This window comes from Sarcophilus harrisii, chromosome 5 (genome assembly GCF_902635505.1).
Source record: "Sarcophilus harrisii chromosome 5, mSarHar1.11, whole genome shotgun sequence".
NCBI lineage: Eukaryota > Metazoa > Chordata > Mammalia > Dasyuromorphia > Dasyuridae > Sarcophilus > Sarcophilus harrisii.
In genome coordinates, this window is record NC_045430.1 from 191,314,255 (window position 1) to 191,335,774 (window position 21,520).

The following is a 21,520-nucleotide window of genomic DNA, read 5'->3' on the forward strand; positions in this document are numbered from 1 at the left end:
TAATAAGCTTGGGTACACGTCCTTTATTTGCTATAGTTATTACCACATGACAAAAACGAGAGTTGAAAATGCGCTGCTGTTGTGAAAAATCAGTGTAAGAAGGACTTCAAAATATTTGACATTACCCTATTTTAATAAAAATAAAGCTTGCGTCGTCAACATGGAAGCAGGGATTTAATACAGCCAACAACCAGCCACCACCACAAAAAATGTTGCCATTTGTAGGAGCCAATGAAGACAATAGTTCCATAAATGGAAATGATTTAGCTAAGCAAGGAAGTCGAGTTCTCCTTCCACATCATCTGGCCAAAACACAGAGATAGGAAGGCAGGGACCCAATCTGTTCTATTGCTCCTGACCTTATCATGGCCAACACACTGTTTTGCTGGGTTTCCCTTTTTCTCCTTGGAGCAGGTGAGTGCTGGATAGAGAAGGAAAACCCTCAGTCGGGGGAAAGGAGATTCAGAGATTCCCCTTTTCCTGGAGGATGAAGTAAAAGTCCCCCAGCTTCTGTGTCCCAATTTCTGTCTCTTTTCCCACTTCCACAGCCCCCACTGAAGCAGGAATCACTCAGACACCCAGACACCTGGTCACAAGAATGAAGCAGGAGGTGAAACTGAGATGTGAACAAAATTTGGGCCATGATTTCATGTATTGGTACCAACAGGAGCCACAGAAAGGGCCCAAGATAATGTTTTCTTATAATTATGAAGCTATGAATGTAAATGAGACTGTTCCTCCCAGATTCAAGCCTACAAAAGTCAAAAATCACTTGAGCCTCAGCATCCACCCTGTGGAAGCAGAAGACTCAGCCACCTACTTCTGTAGCAGCAGCAGAGACACAGCCTTGCAGAGTCATTTCCAAGCTTTGCAGAAACCTCCTGTCCCCGGCATAGGAAGAAAGAAGGGAGAAAAGTTACCACATCAGAGACCTGGCTCACACTGGGGAACTTCTGGAGGGAGGAGGAGGAACTCTCAAATCCCAAGAACGTTTGATAGTAGCTCTCATTTTTCATATTGGTCTAATACACAGTTCTCTGTTTAATTAGAAAATGCCGGTCTGCACTGACAGGAGATCCTCACTAGAAGCTTCTTACTCTGCTGAAATCAGACAGATAGTTTAAAACAAAAACAAATTTCATTCATTTATGTTCCCTTATTTCTTGGGCTTTTTTTCTTAAATACTGTGGGAATGAGGAGAAAGGACTCTATTTGGAGATGTTAGGGAGTAGTTTTCTATCTCCTGTCAGGTTGTCACTTTATTATCTGTTAACTGATTACTTCCTTTTTGTGACATTGTAGATGGGACATCAGGTAAAAATGAATGAGACTTCCTAACCTCCATGTAAAATACCTTGTTGACTTCAGTATTTCTGAGCTTCCTTGGTGCTTATAAAGATAAAGAATAGCCTTAATCAGACAGGCTAAATCAGACCATGTGTTACCAACATCAAAGCCATCAGTGAGTTAATGGGACGTCTACCCCAAACATATGAAAACCTCGCCAGACTGAATGGTCAAATAAGAATTTTTTCTGATACACATGAAAGTGGTTGAAGTCCTTGTTCCTTTTCAAAAATGAAGAATGAAACAGCAATACATGTCTAAATCATCATTCTTGTAAGTTTCTTGAAAAGTAGTGATATTTTCATTTTTCTTATTCTGAATTTAACCAATATCAGATGAGTATACAGGGTTACACATGAAACCATGAATATCTCCTGCACTTATGTATAAATTTGCTCCCAATTATTCCATGGATATATGTCTGTTAACATGTGTTTATTTGCTGTGTCCACTCTTCTCAAGAATAATACACATGCACACACACACATACATACACACACACATATATGCACACTTACTTAAGGAAGTGAACACCAGGCAAACCTTAGGAAAAGGTTTATTGCCACTTTTATAACTGATTTCATTAGGTGACTTTAAACTAATTCTGTATTATTGTTACCTAGTAAAAGTACAAAGCTAAGGAGGGGCTGGCACTCCATACTTTTTCTGTGTCTGTGAGTACATAGAATACCATGAATCTAGAATAAATAGCTGGAGGGACCCATATCAGAGTGGGGAAGAGTGGTGCTCTAGGTACTTATTTAGAATAAACATCTGTCTTCTGTTCTTAAAGGCTCATAGAGCAAAAGTGTTTGTTAATTTATTACCTGAAAGCAGAAACTAGGATAATGAAAACTTGATGAAAAGGTTTTCTTATGACTGTTCTTAGAGAAGGGATTTGGCTATGCTGCTTCCCCCACAGACTGTGCAAACTGTTTTTAAGAAAGCATCCCTGGATCTTGTGGGAGTGTTAAAGGACAGACAGGTTTTACCCAAATTAGAAAGTGATACAACTGAGCTCCACCCCCAGATTCTACCTTCTAAGTTTTTAAGAAGATGAACAATCAGTTGAGAGAAACATCCCATTCTTTTCCCCAATTACATCATGGGCCCCCTTTTTCTTTACTATGTGCTCATTTTTCTCCTGGAAGCAGGTGAGTCCTGGGCAGAGATGGTAAATCCGTTAGCAGGATGAGTACACTCCCTTGTAGCTATAAAGTCAACTTCTTAAACCAAGATTCATCTCTCCCTTTCTGTCTCTTTTTTTTCCCCAGAATCTGTGCTCACTAAAATCACTCAGATCCCAAGACATCTAATCATAGAAAAGGCACAGGAGGTGAAAATGAGATGTGAAGAAGACACTCAGGTTACTCGAATGTTTTGGTATCAACAATCCCCAGAGAAAGGTCTTGTGCTTGTTCTTTACTCTGTGGGAAAGGATAATACAGAGAATGGTGATGATCCTCAAGGATTTAAAGCCCAGAGACCAGAAAGCAACATTTTTATTCTCAGCAAATCATCTCCAGAACCCAGGAACTCTGGAATGTATTTCTGCAGTTCTAATCACAGTGATGAAAGGGCATCTAATTTCTTTACACAAACCTCCTTCCTTTCACCCTAGCACAAGAAGTAGGAGTTGGTGGGGAGGAAAGAGAGTGTAAAGAACTAGTATCCAATATAAAAGCAGCCCAAAAGAGAAAGCAAAAATGTTTTGTGTAACTCCACATCAAAAAGGAAGAATAAACTAAATGCCTGCATTGATGGTTGAACAAAGTCTATAAATCATGATGGTAAATCCTTCTCATCAGTTAGGTTTTCACACGTGTGAGTTGATCCACTATACCAAACCATGTGAAAGCAAGCCTATAGTAGTGGGTGGTATTCCCCTTTTCCTCTTCTCTTGGTTGTCAGAGATATCCTTGTAGCCACCACAGACTTAGTTCCTGTGATTGGACTGAGCCCCTGAAATTTGGAGGTATTGTTTATGATAGGAAAACAAAGTGCTTAAAAGTTTTGAAACAGAGACTTTTCCATTCTGATGACCCAGAAAGGTCCAAGAAGTACAGGAAAATAATATGGCACAGAGATGGAAGAGTAGACTTATGGATAGTCTTTTGTATCAGGTTTCAGAATTTAAATTTAAATCAACTGAAAAACAGCAAACTTTTAAAAGTTTTTGTGAAGAGGTGTCATGTGACCAAAATGAGAGAATTTTGGCGGGAACTAAATGTGGATTAATTTCTCAGATTACTATCAGGAAAATACTAAGAGATATTAACTGAGTGCATCTTAGAAAGTATCTAGAGCTTAGGGTTTTGCCATGGAATAAAGTCTGATGTAGGGCACCACAGTGAAGAATTATTGAGACCATAGCCTCATTAACACCAAACTGTATTATGAAGGCACAGAGCTTCCAAGGAAAGGGTGGTTTGGGATGAGCAGAGTAAAGATTGTAAGAGATCAAGTTTCCAGCACAGTTCCTTGAACACTGGTTAAATACATATTTGTTATATTTAATTAAACTAAAATAAAAGATACCTACCTCATTATTTACTTAGCTCTGGCCAAATGTTTTTACTAGGATTTCAAGAAAGAAATTTTTCTGCCTTCGCAGTATTTGCAGGGAATTTTAATGACTAAAAATGTGTTCCTATTTTAGTTTAAAGGAAGAAAACTTGAAAGTTGGTGAGATCTATTGACCTTTGAACTTCACAGTAATATTTCCAGATAATTTAATCATTAAATGATTTTTGTCCCAAAGAAAGTTTGTGTTACAATTCTATTGGATCCTATTTGCTTCGATTAAATGGGGTCATGGTGGGAACAATGGAAGAAGCCCTGAACTAGTTGGCCCTTTTATTGAGTTATGCAACACCTCTCATTCAAGATGTGATTTATAGGATCAGGGATTTAGCCTTGGAAGATCCTTCAAGAATCACTTGGGTCACCTCAGTTCTTTTGCAGAATAGATAATTGAGATTCAAAGACACTTAAGTAGTGAATGAAATGGGTAGGATTTGAATTCAGGGCATCTGACTGCAGATAAATTATTCTTTCTACTGTACCAACCTCATCAGTGTGCTCTCTTTAGTCAGTCTGGAATACCCCGTTTCTGATGATTGTTATTACATTTTTGATGTTAGAGTCTTTTGGGGAGGCTATTAGAGTTAAGTGACTTACGTCACAGATCTTGTATCTGAACCCAGATTTGAATTCAAGTCCTGACTCCAGGGCAGGTGTTATACCCATTGTATCACCTATCTGCACTTCATCATATTATTGCTGAATTTGGTGTGGACCTCTGCAGCATTAAAAAATTTTCTACCCCACACAGCAAATAAATACATGTTAATAGACATATATCCATGGAATAATTGGGAGCAAATCTATACATAAGGGCAGGAGATATTCATGGTTTCATGTGTAACCCTTTATACTCATCTGATATTGGTTAAATTCAGAATAAGAAAAATGAAAATATCACTACTCTTCAAGAAACTTACAAGAATGATGACTTAGACATGTACTGCTGTTTCACTCTTCATTTTTGAAAAGGAACAAGGAATTCAACCAGCTTTCTCATTTGAAAGGCATGTAGTCTGATTTTCAGAAGGTAGCATTGTCAAAAACATAGAGATTTGAATTTTGGAACACAAAGTTAGGAGGAAGGAAGAAGGTGCACTTTATATGAACCATTTCCATGCTGTTGATTCTCCTTTATATGAACCATTTCCATGCTGCTGACTCTCCTTTTTCTTTGTGCCATTATTTCTTCACCCTTCACCACATAAAGTTAAGAACATTATCCATGCACCATGTATGAAGTTTCCCTAGGAGAAATTTTATGACATTCTTGGGGGTAGTCCAACTCTGACCCTAACCAGCTGTGTGATTGCACAAGTCCCTTCACCATTGCACTAACATTCATCCTTTGTACAAATGGGAGTTTGAGCTTGATGATTCTGAAGTATGACATGGGTTCCCCCATAAAAGATAAAAGAAAGATGAAGTATTTGATGAACTAAAATTGCATAATAGATAGGGTCTTATTTTCTGACAAATGTTCAGTTTTGTTCATTGTTAATTGTGTTACTTCCCATCATTTGGGTGAAATGCTCCTTCACTCTGTAGTTTGGTTTCATTGATTTCCTCTCCATTCCTGATCCTTTTCTCTGAAATGTGTCCCTGTGGCCCCCTCTCTCTCCTCACAGAACTCTCTCCACAAGAGGGCAGCAGCAAATGTAATTGGTTCCAACCCCCACTTGCACCTTCCCTGATAAGGCTTTAAACTCCATGGCATTATTTTAAGCAATTTAACAAGGTGGTTGGGTAAGCAAAAAGAGATGAACAACACCTTCCTCCCAAGGCACAAGGGAAGAGACAACCGAGTTACTCAGCTCAGTAGCTTGTGATGCCAAAAGTGGAAACGATTTGGGAAAGAGCCCTATCCCCATTTTACACTTCTCCAGTGTGGATGTGATTGTGGTCAGGATGGAATAGAAAAGAGAAGCCAGAAGACTCTTGAATTTAGGGAAACTGGACGTCCCTGACTAAAAGCCTAGATCCAGGTAGAAGAGGGGAGCTTTACAGTCATAGAAAGGAAAACAATTCAGGAACTGGAAGAGCTAAGATAAAGAAGCCAGAATAACCTTCCCTGAAAGCAAGAAGAAAACAGTTCTCCTCTGTGAACGTCGGTCTGTTTTCTCACATGTGAGCACCTTGTGCTCCTGTTCTTCCTTTGGTGCAGTTACTATCTCATGACAAACCCAGGACTGAGACTGAGCTTCTCTTGCGAAAAATCAGTGTAAAAAGGACTTCAAAAAAAAAAAAAAAAAAAAAGGACTTCAAAATGTGTTTTCCTATAACTGAGGGTGGCCATGGAAGCAGGGAGCTAGCAGCCAACTCTCAGCTCTGCCCACTATGTGGCATCATGTTACCTCCACCCATTCTGGGGGATGCTTTGGGGGATCCAATGAAGACAATGCTTCCATAAATTGAGATGGCCAAACCTTGCTGCCCCAGGGCTTTTATACCACATCACTGGGCCAACACCGAGACAGGAAGGCAGGGACCCAACCTCTTCTGTGGGCCCTGAGCCCATCATGGCCAACAGACTCTTTTTCTGGGTCTCCATTTTTCTCCTGGGAGCAGGTGAGTATAAAGATACTCTAGATAGAGTAGAATCTTCTCTGAATAGAGAAGAATACCCTCAGTCTGGGGATAGGAGATTCAGAGCTTTTCTCTTTCCTGGAGTATGAAGTGAAAATCCCCAAGCTCCTTTGTCCCGATTTCTGTCTCCCACAGCTCCCACTGAAACAGGAATCACTCAGACACCGAGACACCTGGTCACAAAGGTGAAGCAGGAGGTGACGCTGAGATGTCAGCAAAATTTGGGCCATAATGACATGTATTGGTACCAACAGGAGCCACAGAAAGGACCCAGGATAATGTTTTATTATACTCTTAAAGACATGAATTTAAATGAGACTGTTCCTCAAAGATTCAAACCTGCATCATCAGGGAATGGTCACTTGACCCTCAAAATCCACCCTGTGGAAGCAGAGGACTCAGCCACCTACTTCTGTAGCAGCAGCAGAGACACAGCCTTGCAGAGTCATCTCTAAGCTGTGCAGAAACCTCTTGTCCCCGGCATAGGAGGAAAGGAGAGAGAGAAGTCACCCCATCAGAGACCTGGCTCACAAAGGGAAGTTCTAGAGGAAGAAGAACTCTCATAACCAAGAGAGTTTTGAGAGGAGCTCTCATTTCTTATATTGGTCTAATGCACAGTTCTCTGTTTTATTAGAAAATGCCAGTCTGCACTGGCAGGAGATCCTCACTAGAAGTAGGATGGTACTACTACCATCCTACTCTGCTGAAATTAGATGGACAGTAAAACAAAAGCAAATTTCATTCCTTCATATTACATTACTTGTTGGGCTTCTTTTCTTCTTAAATGATGTTGTAAGAGGAAAAAAGGCTCTATTTGGAGATGTTAGGGAGTAGTTTTCTTTCTTCTGCCAAGCTGTCACTTTATTATCTGCTAAATGATTGCAACCTTTCTGTGATAGCATGGATAGAATATCAGCTAAATGTGACTGAGATTTCCTAAGCTCCATGTAAAGAACCTAGTTGACTTTAGCATTTCAGAGTGTAGACATAAACAGTGTCCTGGTGAAATGATGGGCAAGATCCAAGGAGTAATTTCTCTCAGGAGCATGACGGGTCTCCCTTTCTTTGTGCAATGACCTGGAAACTGTCCAACCAAAAGGTCGATTCCTTCCCTGTCTTTTCCTATTGCCTTTTGGTGACATATGCACTGTCCTTGGGGAACAAATGTTGCCTTAGTGTCCTTCTATTGTACCCATCTTGATCCCAAGTTTGTGTTGCTCCATTTAAGGTACCCAGATGTACCTTGTGAATTAAGTGGGACAAATATCAGGCATCTTGGTTTGCACCACTTTCCTAATAGGTACTTATATGAAAACCATTTAAGGCTCAACAAAGAACTCCTTTAGACATGAGGTGTACAAATCTCTGGGGGTGTTTGGGGTGTTCAGAGAGGACCAACATCTCTGATGAACATCCACACTCTGGCAACACTGGCTCAGCAGGTGCAGTCAAGATGGATTATAAAACGCAAGCCAGAAAGTGCTTGAATTTATGGAAAACTAACATCTCAGACTAAAAGCTGAGGTCCAGAAAGAAGGATGGTTTAAAGTCACAGAAAAAGAAACAATATAGACAATAGGAAGAGCTAACATAAAAAAATCAGTATAACAGGCCTTGAAAGCAAAAAGAAAACAATTCTCTTGTCTGTCTGTAGGTCTGTTGTCTAACATTAAGCAGCATGCCTTTGTGTAGATCTAATGTCTAATAAGCTTGTGTACATGTCCTTTATTTGCTATAGTTATTACCACATGACAAAAACAAGAGCTGAGAATGTGCTGCTGTTGTGAAAAATCAGTGTAAGAAGGACTTCAAAATATTTGACATCAACCTATTTTAATAAAAGTAAAGCTTACGTCATCAACATGGAAGCAGAGATTTAATACAGCCAACTACTTGCTGTTCCACCACCACAAAAAATGTTGCCATTTGTGGGAGCCAATGAAGACAAGAGTTCCATAAATGGAGATAGTTTAGCTAAGCAAGGAAGTAGAGTCCTTCCATATCACCTGGCCAGAACACAGAGATAGGAAGGCAGGGACCCAATCTGTTCTATTGCTCCTGACCTTATCATGGCCAACACACTGTTTTGCTGGGTCTCCCTTTTACTCCTTGGAGCAGGTGAGTGCTGGATAGAGAAGGAAAACTCTCAGTCTGGGGAAAGGTGATTCAGAAATTTCCCTTTTCCTGGAGCATAAATCACATGTCTCCCAACTTCTGTGTCTCAATTTCTGTCTCTTTTCCCCCTCCCACAGCTCCCACTGAAGCAGGAATCACTCAGACACCCAGACACCTGGTCACAAGAGTGAAGCAGGAGGTGAAACTGAGATGTGAACAAAATTTGGGCCATGATGCCATGTATTGGTACCAACAGGAGCCACAGAAAGGACCTAAGATAATGTTTTCTTATAATTATGAAGCTATGAATGTAAATGAGACTGTTCCTCCCAGATTCAAGCCTACAAAAGTCAATAATCACTTGAGCCTCAGCATCCACCCTGTGGAAGCAGAAGACTCAGCCACCTACTTCTGTAGCAGCAGCAGAGACACAGCCTTGCAGAGTCATCTCCAAGCTGTGCAGAAACCTCCTGTCCCCGGCATAGGAAGAAAGAAGGGAGAAAAGTTACCACATCAGAGACCTGGCTCACATTGGGGAGCTTCTGGAGGGAGGAGGAGGAACTCTCAAATCCCAAGAACGTTTGATAGTAGCTCTCATTTTTCATATTGATCTAATACACAGTTCTCTGTTTAATTAGAAAATGCCGGTCTGCACTGACAGGAGATCCTCACTAGAAGCTTCTTACTCTGCTGAAATCAGACAGATAGTTTAAAACAAAAACAAATTTCATTCATTTATGTTACATTATTTCTTGGGCTTTTTTTCTTAAATACTGTGGGAATGAGGAGAAAGGACTCTATTTGGAGATGTTAGGGAGTAGTTTTCTATCTCCTGTCAGGTTGTCACTTTATTATCTGTTAACTGATTACTTCCTTTTTGTGATATTGTAGATGGGACATCAGTTAAATATGAATGAGACTTCCTAACTTTCATATAAAATGCCTGTTTCACTTCAGTATTTCTGAACTTCCTTGGTGCCTGTAGAGATAAAGAGTAGCCTTAATCAGACAGGCTAAATCAGACCTTGTGTTACCATGGTATCAGAGCCATCAGTGAGTTATGGGGACGTCTACCCCAAACATGTGAAAACCTCTCCACACTGAATGGTCAAATGAGAAAAAATTTTTCTGATATACATGAAAGTGGTTGAAGTCCTTGTTCCATTTCAAAAATGTAGAATAAAACAGCAATATAGATCTAAGTCATCATTCTTGTAAGTTTCTTGAAGAGTAGTGATATTTTCATTTTTCATATTCTGAATTTAACCAATATCAGATGAGTATACAGGGTTACACATGAAACCATGAATATCTCTTGCATTTACGTATAAATTTACTCCCAATTATTCTATGGATATATGTCTGTTAACAAGTGTTTATTTGCTGTGTCCACTCTTCTCAAGAATACACATGCACACACATACACACACACATATATGGACACTTACTTAGGGAAGTGAACAGCAGGCAAACCTTAGGAAAAGGTTTATTGCCACTTTTATAATTGATTTCATTAGATGACTTTAAACTAATTCCGTATTATTGTTACCTAGTAAAAGTACAAAGCTAAGGAGGGGCTGGTACTCCATACTTTTTCTGTGTCTGTGAGTACATAGAATACCATTAATCTAGAATAAATAACTGGAGGGACCCATATCAGAGTGGGGAAGGGTGGTGCTCTAGGTACTTATATAGAATAAACATCTGTCTTTTGTTCTTAAAGGCTCATAGAACAAAAGTGTTTGTTAATTTTTTATCTGAAAGCAGAAACTAAGGATAATGAAAACTTGATGAAAAGGCTTTCTTATGACTGTTCTTAGAGAAGGGATTTGGCTATGCTGCTTCCCCCACAGACTGTGCAAACTGTTCTTAAGAAAGCATCCCTGGATCTTGTGGGAGTGTTAAAGGACAGACAGGTTTTACCCAAATTAGAAAGTGATACAACTGAGCTCCACCCCCAGATTCTGCCTTCTAAGTTTTTAAGAAGATGAACAATCAGTTGAGAGAAACATCCCATTCTTTCCCCAATTACATCATGGGCCCCCTTTTTCTTTACTATGTGCTCATTTTTCTCCTGGAAGCAGGTGAGTCCTGGGCAGAGATGGTAAATCCGTTAGCAGGATGACTACACTCCCTTGTAGCTATAAAGTCAACTTCTTAAACCAAGATTCATCTCTCTCTTTCTGTCTCTTTTTTTCCCCAGAATCTGTGCTCACTAAAATCACTCAGATCCCAAGACATCTAATCATAGAAAAGGGACAAGAAGTGAAAATGAGATGTGAAGAAGACACTCAGGTTACTCGAATGTTTTGGTATCAACAATCCCCAGAGAAAGGTCTTGTGCTTGTTCTTTACTCTGTGGGAAAGGATAATACAGAGAATGGTGATGATCCTCAAGGATTTAAAGCCCAGAGACCAGAAACCAACATTTTTATTCTCAGCAAATCATCCCCAGAACCCAGGAACTCTGGAATGTATTTCTGCAGTTCTGATCACAGTGATGAAAGGGCATCTAATTTCTTTACACAAACCTCCTTCCTTTCACTCTAGCACAGGAAGTAGGAGTTGGGGGGCAGGGAAGAGAGTATAAAGAACTAGTATCCAATATAAAAGCAGCCCAAAAGAGAAAGCAAAAATGTTTTGTGTAACTCCACATCAAAAAGGAAGAAGAATAAACTAAATGCCTGCATTGATGGTTGAATAAAGTCTATAAACCATGATGGTAAATCCTTCTCATCAGTTAGGTTTTCACACGTGTGAGTTGATCCACTGTACTAAACCATGTGAAAGCAAGCCTATAGTAGTGGGTGGTATTCCCCTTTCCCTCTTCTCTTGGATTTCAGAGATATCCCTGTAGCCACCACAGACTTAGTTCCTGTGATTGGACTGAGCCCCTGAAATTTGGAGGTGTTGATTTTGATAGGGAAACAAGGTGCTTAAAAGTTTTGAAATAGAGTCTTTTCCATTCTGATGACCCAGAAAGGTCCAAGAAGTACAGGAAAATAATATGGCACAGAGATGGAAGAGTAGACTTATGGATAGTCTTTTATATCAGGTTTCAGAATTTAAATTTTAATCAACTGAAAAACAGCAAACTGTTAAAAGTTTTTGTGAAGAGGTGTCATGTGACCAAAATGAGAGAATTTTGGTGGGAACTAAATGTGGATTAATTTCCCAGATTACTATCAGGAAAATACTAAGAGATATTAACTGAATGCATCTTGGAAAGTATCTAGAACTTAGGGTTTTACCATGGAATAGTCTGATGTAGGGCACCACAGTGAAGAACTATTGAGACCATAGCCTCATAACACCAAACTGTATTATGAGGACAGAGAGTTCCCAAGCAAAGGGTGGTTTGGGATGAGCAGAGTAAAGATTGCAAGAGGTCAAGTTTCCAGCACAGATCCTTGAACACTGATTAAATACATATTTGTTATATTTAACTAAATTAAAATTATTTATTTATTTATTTGGCATTACTTTTTTATTTACTTATTTATTATTTTTATTTACTCAGTACTAGCCAAATGGTTTTAATAGGATTTCAAGAAAGAAGTTTTTCTGCCTTTGAAGCATTTGTAGGGAAGTTTGGTGACTAAAAAAAATGTGGAGTCTTCCTATTTTAATTTAAAGGAAGAAAATTTAGAAGTTGATGAGATCTATTGACCTTTGAACTTCACAGTAATATTTCCAGATAATTTAATCATTAAATGCTTTTTTGTCCCAAAGAAAGTTTGTGTCACTATTCTACTGCGTCCTACTTCCTTAGATGAAATGGGGTCATGATGGGAACAATTTAAGAAGTCCTGAACTAATTGGCCCTTTTATTGAGTTGTGCAACATCTCTCATTCAAGTTGTGGTTTATAGGATCAGGGATTTAGCCTGGAAGGTACTTCAAGAGTCACTTGGGTCACCTCAGTTCTTTTGCAGAATAGATAATTGAGATTCAAAGACACTTAAGTAGTGAATGAAATGGGTAGGATTTAACAGGGCATCTGACTACAGATAAATTATTCTTTCTACTGTACCAACCTCATCAGTGTGCTCTCTTTAGTCAGTCTGGAATACCCCGTTTCTGATGATTGTTATTGCATTTTTGATGTTAGAGTCTTTTGGGGAGGCTAGTAGAGTTAAATGACTTACGTCACAGATCTTGTATCTGAACCCAGATTTGAATTCAAGTCCTGACTCCAGGGCAGGTGTTATACCCATTGTATCACCTATCTGCACTTCATCATATTATTGCTGAATTTGGTGTGGACCTCTGCAGCATTAATCATGAATTTCCAGAAGGTAGCATTGTCAAAAACATATAGATTTGAATTTTGGAGCACAAAGTTAAGAGGAAGGAAGAAGGTGTACTTTATATGAACCATTTCCATGATGTTGACTCTCCTTTATCTTTGTGCCATTATTTCTTCACCCTTCACCACATAAAGTTAAGAACATTATCCATGCACCACGTATGAAGTTTCCCTAGGAGAAATTTTATGACATTCTTGGGGGTAATCCAACTCTGACCCTAACCAGCTGTGTGATCTTGCACAAGTCCCTTCATCATTGCACCTCACGTTCATCCTTTGTACAAATGGGAGTTTGAGCTTGATGATTCTGAAGACTCTCCCCATAGTATGACATGTGTTCCCCTATAAAGAATAAAAGAAGGATGAAGTATTTGATGAGCTAAAATTGCATAATAGACAGGGTCTTATCTTGTGACAAATGTTCAGTTTTGTTAATTGTTGTGTTACTTTCCATCACTTGGGTGAAATGCTCTTTCACTCTTTAGTTTGGTTTCATTGATTTCCCCTCTGTTCCCATTTTGGATCCTTTTCTCTGAAATGTGTCCCTGTGGCCCCCTCTCTCTCCTCACAGAACTCTCTCCACAAGAGGGCAGCACAAATGTAATTGGTTCCAACCCCCACTTGCATGTTGCCTGATAAGGATTTAAATTCCATGGAATTATTTTAAGCAATTTAACAAGGCGGCTGGGTAGGCAAAAAGAGATGAACGACTCCTTCCTCCCAAGGCACAAGGGAAGAGACAACCCAGTTACTCAGCTCAGTAGCCTCTGATACCAAAAGTGGAAACGATTTGGGAAAGAGCCCTATCCCCATTTTACACTTCTCCAGTGTGGATGTGATTGTGGTCAGGATGGAATAGAAAAGAGAAGCCAGAAGATGCTTGAATTTAGGGAAACCGAACGTCCCTGACTAAAAGCCTAGATCCAGATAGAAGAGGGGAGCTTTACAGTCATAGAAAGGAAAACAAACCAGGAACTGGAAGAGCTAAGATAAAGAAGCCAGAATAACCTTCCCTGAAAGCAAGAAGAAAACAGTTCTCCTCTATGAACGTTGGTCTGTTTTCTCACATGTGGACACCTTGTGCCCCTGTTCTTCCCTTGGTGCAGTTACTATCTCATGACAAAACCCAGAGCTGAGACTGAGCTTCTGTTGTGAAAAATCAGTATAAAAAGGACTTCAAAATGTTGGACAGAACTGTATTTTCCTATAATTGAGGTTGGCCATGGAAGCAGGGAGCTAGCAGCCAACTGTTGGCTCTGCCCACTATGTGGCGCCATGTCACCACCAGCAGCCATTCTATGGGATGCTTTGGGGGATCCAATGAAGACAATGTTTCCATAAATGGAGATCTCTGGCCAAACCTTGCTGCCCCAGGGCTTTTATACCACATCACTGGGCCAACACCGAGAGACAGGAAGGCAGGGACCCAACCTCTTCTGCGGGCCCTGAGCCCATCATGGCCAACAGACTCTTTTTCTGGGTCTCCATTTTTCTCCTGGGAGCAGGTGAGTTCTGGATAGAGAAGAATACCCTCAGTCTGGGGATAGGAGATTCAGAGCTTTTCCTTTTCCTGGAGTATGAAGTGAAAGTCCCCCAACTTCTATGTCTCAATCTCTGTCTCCCACAGCTCCCACTGAAACTGGAGTCACTCAAACACCGAGACACCTGGTCACAAAGGTGAAGCAGGAGGTGACGCTGAGATGTCAGCAAAATTTGGGCCATAATACCATGTACTGGTACCAACAGGAGCCACAGAAAGGACCCAGGATAATGTTTTCTTATACTTTTAAAGACATGAATTTAAATGAGACCGTTCCTCCAAGATTCAAACCTGCATCATCAGGGAATGGTCACTTGACTCTCAAAATCCACCCTTTGCAAGCAGAGGACTCAGCCACCTACTTCTGTAGCAGCAGCAGAGACACAGCCTTGCAGAGTCATCTCCAAGCTGTGCAGAAACCTCCTGTCTCCAGCATAGGAAGAAAGGAGGGAGGGAAGTCACCACACCAGAGAGTTAACTCACATTAGGTAGCTTCTGGGGGTAAGAGGGACTGGGATTCTCATAACCAAGAGAGTTTTGAGAGAAGCTCTCATTTCTCATATTGGTCTAATTCACAGTTCTCTGTTTTATTAGAAAATGCCAGTCTGCATTGATAGAAGGCCTCACCAGAAGCCCCATATTTTGCTGAAATCAGGGGGACAGTTCAAAACAAATACAAATTTCACTCATTCATATTACATTTCTTCTTGTGCTTCTTTTTTTTTCTTCTTGAATCATATCATAGGGGAAGTGGAGACCTCTATTTAGAGATGTTAGGGATGGTTTTCTACCTCCTGTCAAGCTGTCACTTCCCCATCTGCTAACTGATTACTCCATTTTTGTTATATCAGAGATGGGATATCAACTAGATATGAGTGTAATTTCCTAACCACTATGTAAAATACAGACTTTAGCATGTCTAGTTTCCTTGACAGCTCCAGAGATAAAAAAAATATTATGGTTGAATGGATGGTCCAAGTAATACTCTCAGGATGATCATGGCTTCCCTTTTTTTCTGCAATTACCTGCAAGTTATCCATCTAAAAGCTTTCATAGTATCCTTGGGTGTATCCCTTCCATGTCTTTTCCCACTGCCTTTTGGTGGCCATAGACACTGTCCTTCTTGGGGTACAGATGCTGCCGTAATGTCCTTCTGTTGTGAGCATCTTGATCCCAAGCTTATATTGCTCCCTTTAAAGTTCCCCGCTATTCCTTGTGAATTAAATGGGACAAATAATGAACACCTTGGTTTGCATTACTTTCCTATCAGATTCTTATGTGAAGTCCCTTTCAAGAAATAACTGCCTTAGATATAAGCTTTAACTCTGTGGGGTTATATGGGGTGTTAGGGCGGACTAGCACCTTTGGTGAACACCTTTACCCTGGCAAAACTCACAGGCAGGCTGCATCAGGCTCTGTGTTACCAATAGGTCTCAAAACAATCAGTGAATTGGGGGAATGTCTGTCTCAAGCATGGGAAAACTTCTCTAGACTGATTGGGCTAATGAGAACAATTTGTTGTAATGGACATGAAGGTGGCTGCAGTAATCTCTGTGGAGCTCTTAGAGTTAGAGAAGATCCCAAAGATCCCAAGGTCATCCACTGAATCATGGTTCATTGTTAGCCATCCTGATGAATTTATGCAAATGTGCCAATCATTCTGACTTCTGTCTTGCCATTGGACCTTGATGACTCTGTGAAGGGATGGTGAGACTGATGATTTTGTATAACTCTGTCTCATTTAAATTCAGCTCAAAAGCAAGTCATAACACTACCAATTCTATTATTGATCCCTTTCAAAAATGAAGATGAACTGCAGTATATCTCTGTCTAAGTCAGGGGTCCTCAAACTACTGCCCATGGGCCAGATGCAGCAGCTGAGGACATTTATCCCCCTCACCCAGGGCTATGAAGTTTCTTTATTTAAAGGCCCACAAAACAAAGTTTTTGTTTTTACTATAGTCCAGCCCTCCAACAGTCTGAGGGACAGTGAACTGGCCCCCTATTTAAAAAGTTTGAGGACCCCTGGGTCATCATTCTTGTAAGTTTCTTGAAGGGTAGTGATCATGTGGAAGCTATTTTCTTTGTAGAAGAACCAAAATCCAACCTGTATACTATGACTTTCTAAACGCCAAGAAGATATTCACAGAAGATATGATAGCAGTTACCAAGAGTCCCTGAGCACTAAAAAATTTCCTCAGTGAAATTAATAGTAATTCCAAAGAAGTTAGTCTATCCATTTCAGGAAAGCAAAATTGGTTTAAAAATGTGCTTTTTCAATTATGTCATATAGTTGGGTGAGAAGCCCAAAGATCTAACTGAGCAAGTGGTTAAAATTAGTTCAGATGCTTCTAAGGTTCAAAGAATGGGGATGGAGAGAATTTATTCTGGAATCAAATGAGAATTGTTGCCATAATGATTCAAACTCTCTTAGTCCATATCCTCAATTTTGATGGTTAGTAAGGGAGGATACAATTTATCAAGTCTGTGATCATCCTGATGTATGAGAATATTTTAAAATGGAGAAGATGTGGAAATGGCTCTGTTTTAGTCATTTATATTAGCCATATATTAGCCTACATATATATATATATATTTATATATTTAATGCCTCTTTTATACCTACATATATATTTTTTCTCTGTAACTTTTTATTTCATTTTTTAAAAATGACAACAATATTTTACACCATAAAATAAACCAGATAGTTTAACGAACTTCTTCCCAAATCCCAAAGCTAAGTACAGCCAGGATATATAGTCTATGGCTCCCCACGGCTGCTCATCTGACTCATTGGTAGGCTACAGACCCCATTCATTTGGTGAGGCTGCCCCCAAGCCTTTATCTGAGAAGTTAATTCCAGCTATCCCTTTGGAAGGGTGATAAAAAGGGACCAGGGAGCCACCTTTTTTTTTTACTTCTCTATTCCTTTCTTGTCTAGTCTTCTCCTAAGCCTTGGAGCAATTCTGCTGTGAAGATCCATTGAGGCCCTGATACCTGCCATCCCAGTAACATCGCTGCTTGCACATGGAGCTGGGAGCCTCTTTTTATTAATAAAAGGTTAACAGACGCAACAAAAACCTTTAAAAATATAGAAATAATTTAATGAATGTGGCCATCTCAAAAATCACACAAGCATATTTGGTTCTGGCTTCCCCAGGTTCCCTCTCACTCCCCCTCTCCTCATCCTATACTAGGTTTATTTTTATTATTTTAATATAATTTTAAAAATCTTCCATAAAAATATTATTGTTCCTAGTCAAATACAGATATTACAATCTGAAGAGTAACTGCTTTTATCTTGTTCTACAAAATGTGAAAAGATCATCACACTGGTTAATATAGAAAAATGCCAGAAGTTCTAAGTATCACAAAATCTGGTACCCAATGAGCAAGGTGGAAATTTTACTGAATGCTACATGTTAGGATGGGGCTTCAGAAAAGATTCCTCCAGGTCAGGTTTTCTGTTAAGTTTTTCTTCCAGTCTCACACCTCTATGCTTCCCTTAAATCCATCTAACCTGTCTGGATGAGCAATAATAGAGTCAAGGCTCTCCATCTATGTAGTCTTTAGAAGCAAAAAAGCCAGACCATTGTTTGGAGATAGGTTGGGTGGGAAGACAACTGGATGCTCTGTTTGCCAGTCAAACATTTTGTCCCTCCACTCAGCTGCTCTTTGGGCATCATCTGGGTCTCCAAACGCCAAACAAATCAACTTTAGCCAGAAGAGGAGAGAGTCCTCCCTCAGACCTGGGTAATGTGCATCAGTCTTCCCCCACTCCCTGGAGGGCACTGAGATTGGCCCCTGGCCTCCACCTGCTCTGCTAGTGCAAGGAATAGATTTCACCTTAAGAAAAAAAGTGCAAATCAAATCAAGGCCTAAGCGCGGTTGCTAGGGAGGCTGAAGAACGAGCAAGCCTCTTATACCTCCACGTGGGATAGCCAGGGCTGCCTTCAGTCCTCAGAAGGGGACAGAGCCAGGGCCACCTGAAATGCAGTTTCTTCATCGAAGAAGCTGCACGAAGCTGGTGCTCTTGTAGCTACCCCTTCCCCACCAGGGCATGGAGGAACAGATTGGCCAGACCCCTCAGTTGGGGGTCACTCCGGTGGCTCTCCATACAATGCTTCACTAGCTCATGCTGGTCCAGATTTCGGGCTCCACAGTCTGGACAGACAAAGGTGGATATGTTTGGGATAATGCTGGGAATGGGCTGGGACGTCAGCATTATGGGGACAAACTTGGGACAGCTGGCCATCTGCTCCTGGACCTTCACACAGGAAGAAATGAGTGATCTCCTCTTTGCCCGAGTCTTTTCCTGGCAGACCCAGCCGGGAGCCTTGTAAGATGACAGCTGTTTTTCCACATTGGAGGCTTTATCCACTTTCTTTGGGTCCAAGGGTATTCGGCAGAATGAGCAGAGTGAAGATGGCACCTGGAAACATGGCTGCAACACTCCCCACAGAATGTGTATCCATAGCTGCCAATGTTTACAGGATAAGATGGTGATAGAAGTCCAGGCAGATGGGGCAGCTGTCCTGGGCCTCCAGGTCGCTCTTGCCGCCAGCTCCAGCCAGACAAAGAGATGCAGGACATTGGCGGTGAACCGGCAGGGGGTGCTGCGGCTGCTGTGCCCATGCTGCCAAGCTGTGGGTGGGCCTGGCATGCTGTCCCCCCTCTCTCACAGTCTGGAGCTCGCACTTGGGATCCTACAAATATGTTAATATACCTTTACAATGCTAAATGTTTTATTTTATTTATTCATATACATTCTGAGAAGAAATACAGTTGCTGTGGAGTCATTTTCAGTTGAGTTCAATCCTTTGTGAGCTCTTTTGGGGATTTTCTTGGCAAAGATACTAGTGTTCATTCTACACATGAAGAAATGAAGCAAACAGGATTAAGTGACTCATCCAGAGTCATATAGCTAATAAGGGTCTGAGGTCAATATTTGAACTCAGATCTTCTTGACATCTGACCAAGTGTTCAATCCACTGTGCCACCTATCTATATCCCCAAAAGAGATTAGAAAATCCTTATTGTATAGGGCATACAATCTATTTCATCTATTTATTTCTTCCATATAGGAGACACCTTTAAAAGACTACTTTTAACTCATAACTACACATAAAAATTAAGGCATGAAAAAAGAAATTCTTAACTCTTCTCCTGGGAAGTTGATATTAAATATGTAAATAATAAAGTGACTACAGATCAACCATGTCACATTTCCCTTGGCTCTGCCTTTTTTGAGCAACTCTCTCAAGGTCTCTATCTTTTTGGCAAGTCCAAACTATGTCTTGAACTCATTCTTCTAGCTGCAGTTATTTTCTCTGAGAAGGAAATATTTCAGAAAGGAAAGGAAATGCAACACTGTGATACTTTAGGCTCAGAGGAAAGGAAATGTAACAATGTGATACCCTAGGCTCAGTGATAATGTCTGCTTGGTACTTTTTTTTTTTTTTTTACTGAAGAGAAGGATAAACTTTTGAATGGTTAGAGCTATTCCAAATGGCATAGGAGACTTTGGAAAGTGATTAGTTTAATCTCAATAGAGGTTTTCAAGCAGACTGGCTTTTTTCAATCACTTGACACCAATGATTGAGATGATTCTTGCCCAAGTCTGATTTGAACTAGAGGGAATCTTACCAATGTAAGATTCTGAGATTCAATTAGTCCTGACCCCTTTCAGAGTTTTGACCTTCCCTGGCTTTTCTGTTCCTATCCCCAAACCCCAGAAAATGGGTACATGGCATGCTTCTCTATAAACTAGAGAAGACAACACCCCCTTAAAAAGCATATGGTTTAGAGCAGATTATAAATTCTAAAGGGGAGATGCTAATAGCATGTGTTGTTATTCAGTTGTGTCCAACTCTTTGTGACCAAAAGAACTTATTGATGAAATTTTTTCTTTCTTTCTTTCGTTCTTTCTTTCTTTCTTTCTTTCTTTCTTCGTTTTCCATTTTAAAATATTTCATTTTCCCCAATTATATGTAAAAAAATTTTAAAACATCCTTTTAAAACATAATTTGCCCTCACCTTTCATGTCATTGAGAATGAAACAATTTTATATGAGTTATGTATTGCAGCCATGTAAAACATTTCCATGTTAATTATGTTGAGAAAGAAAACAGGACAAAAAAGAAAAATAAAGAAATGTTTTTAAAAAGTATGTCTTGATTTTCAGTCAGACTAACTTTTCTGCAGCAGGTGGATACCATTTTTCATCATGAGTCCTTTGGATCAATGTATTGCTGGAAATAGCTCTGTCATTCACAGTTGTTCATCATATGACATTACTGACCTTCTACACAATATTCTCCTGCTTTTGTTCACTTCACTTTAGATCTGTTTCTGTATGTATTCTCAGGTTTTGTTCTGAACAGAATAAATTGTCATTAGTTGTGACCTGTTTTGCCACTGAACATTGAATAACTTTGGAGGAAAGAAAGTTTACACAGCCAGTCTCATTTAAATCCAAATCCAAATGCAAGTCAAGACATCATCTTCTTGATGTCATTGATGCTCTTCAAGAATGAAGGATGAACAATGAACAATAACATGGTTTTGAAACCTTTTTTTATTTGTTTTGGCACAATAGTATTCTATCACAAGCATATGCTGCTACTTCTTCAACTATTCCATGGGATTTACTTGACAAAGATCTGGAGTGATTTACCATTTTCTTTTCCAGTGTATCCCATTTTATAAATGAGGAACTGAGGCAAATAGGAGTTAAGAAACTTACCCAGAGTCGCATGGCTAGTAAGTACCTGAAGCCAGATTTGAACTTGATCTTGTCCAGTTTTTTTCTACTGTGCTGTTATTTTTCTTCTGGAAGCAGGTAAGTCCTGAGTACACATGGGAAATACCTTTACCAGGATGGCAACATTTTCATGTAAATATTATGTCAAATTCTTACCCAAGTTTCACCTCCTCTCTTCTGTTTCTTTTCTTTCCAGAATCTGTGTGTGCTTAAGATGACTCAGATTCCAAGACATATAATCATAGAGAAAAAAACAGGCACAGATGATGAGATGTGAT

The 21,520-nt window shown here is 39.9% G+C and overlaps 1 pseudogene and 6 gene segments (V, D, J or C); 6 read left to right on the forward strand and 1 right to left on the reverse strand.

Annotated features, from left to right (window-relative positions):
• The first annotated feature begins 314 nt into the window (after nt 1-314).
• Nucleotides 315-1,045, forward strand: LOC116419533. The segment is given in 2 exon segments: nt 315-414; nt 549-1,045. Coding segments are annotated over 2 exon segments (546 nt in total).
• Nucleotides 1,046-2,445: 1,400 nt separating this feature from the next.
• Nucleotides 2,446-2,993, forward strand: LOC116419401. The segment is given in 2 exon segments: nt 2,446-2,501; nt 2,622-2,993. Coding segments are annotated over 2 exon segments (396 nt in total).
• A 3,308-nt stretch (nt 2,994-6,301) lies between these two features.
• LOC116419534 lies at nt 6,302-6,971 on the forward strand. The segment is given in 2 exon segments: nt 6,302-6,498; nt 6,652-6,971. Coding segments are annotated over 2 exon segments (369 nt in total).
• Nucleotides 6,972-8,534: 1,563 nt separating this feature from the next.
• LOC111721230 lies at nt 8,535-9,241 on the forward strand. The segment is given in 2 exon segments: nt 8,535-8,634; nt 8,769-9,241. Coding segments are annotated over 2 exon segments (522 nt in total).
• A 1,354-nt stretch (nt 9,242-10,595) lies between these two features.
• Nucleotides 10,596-11,181, forward strand: LOC116419536. The segment is given in 2 exon segments: nt 10,596-10,715; nt 10,835-11,181. Coding segments are annotated over 2 exon segments (444 nt in total).
• A 3,136-nt stretch (nt 11,182-14,317) lies between these two features.
• On the forward strand, nt 14,318-14,967 carry LOC116419537. The segment is given in 2 exon segments: nt 14,318-14,444; nt 14,567-14,967. Coding segments are annotated over 2 exon segments (450 nt in total).
• Nucleotides 14,968-18,481: 3,514 nt separating this feature from the next.
• LOC100924327 lies at nt 18,482-21,236 on the reverse strand (annotated as a pseudogene).
• Nucleotides 21,237-21,520: the final 284 nt, after the last annotated feature.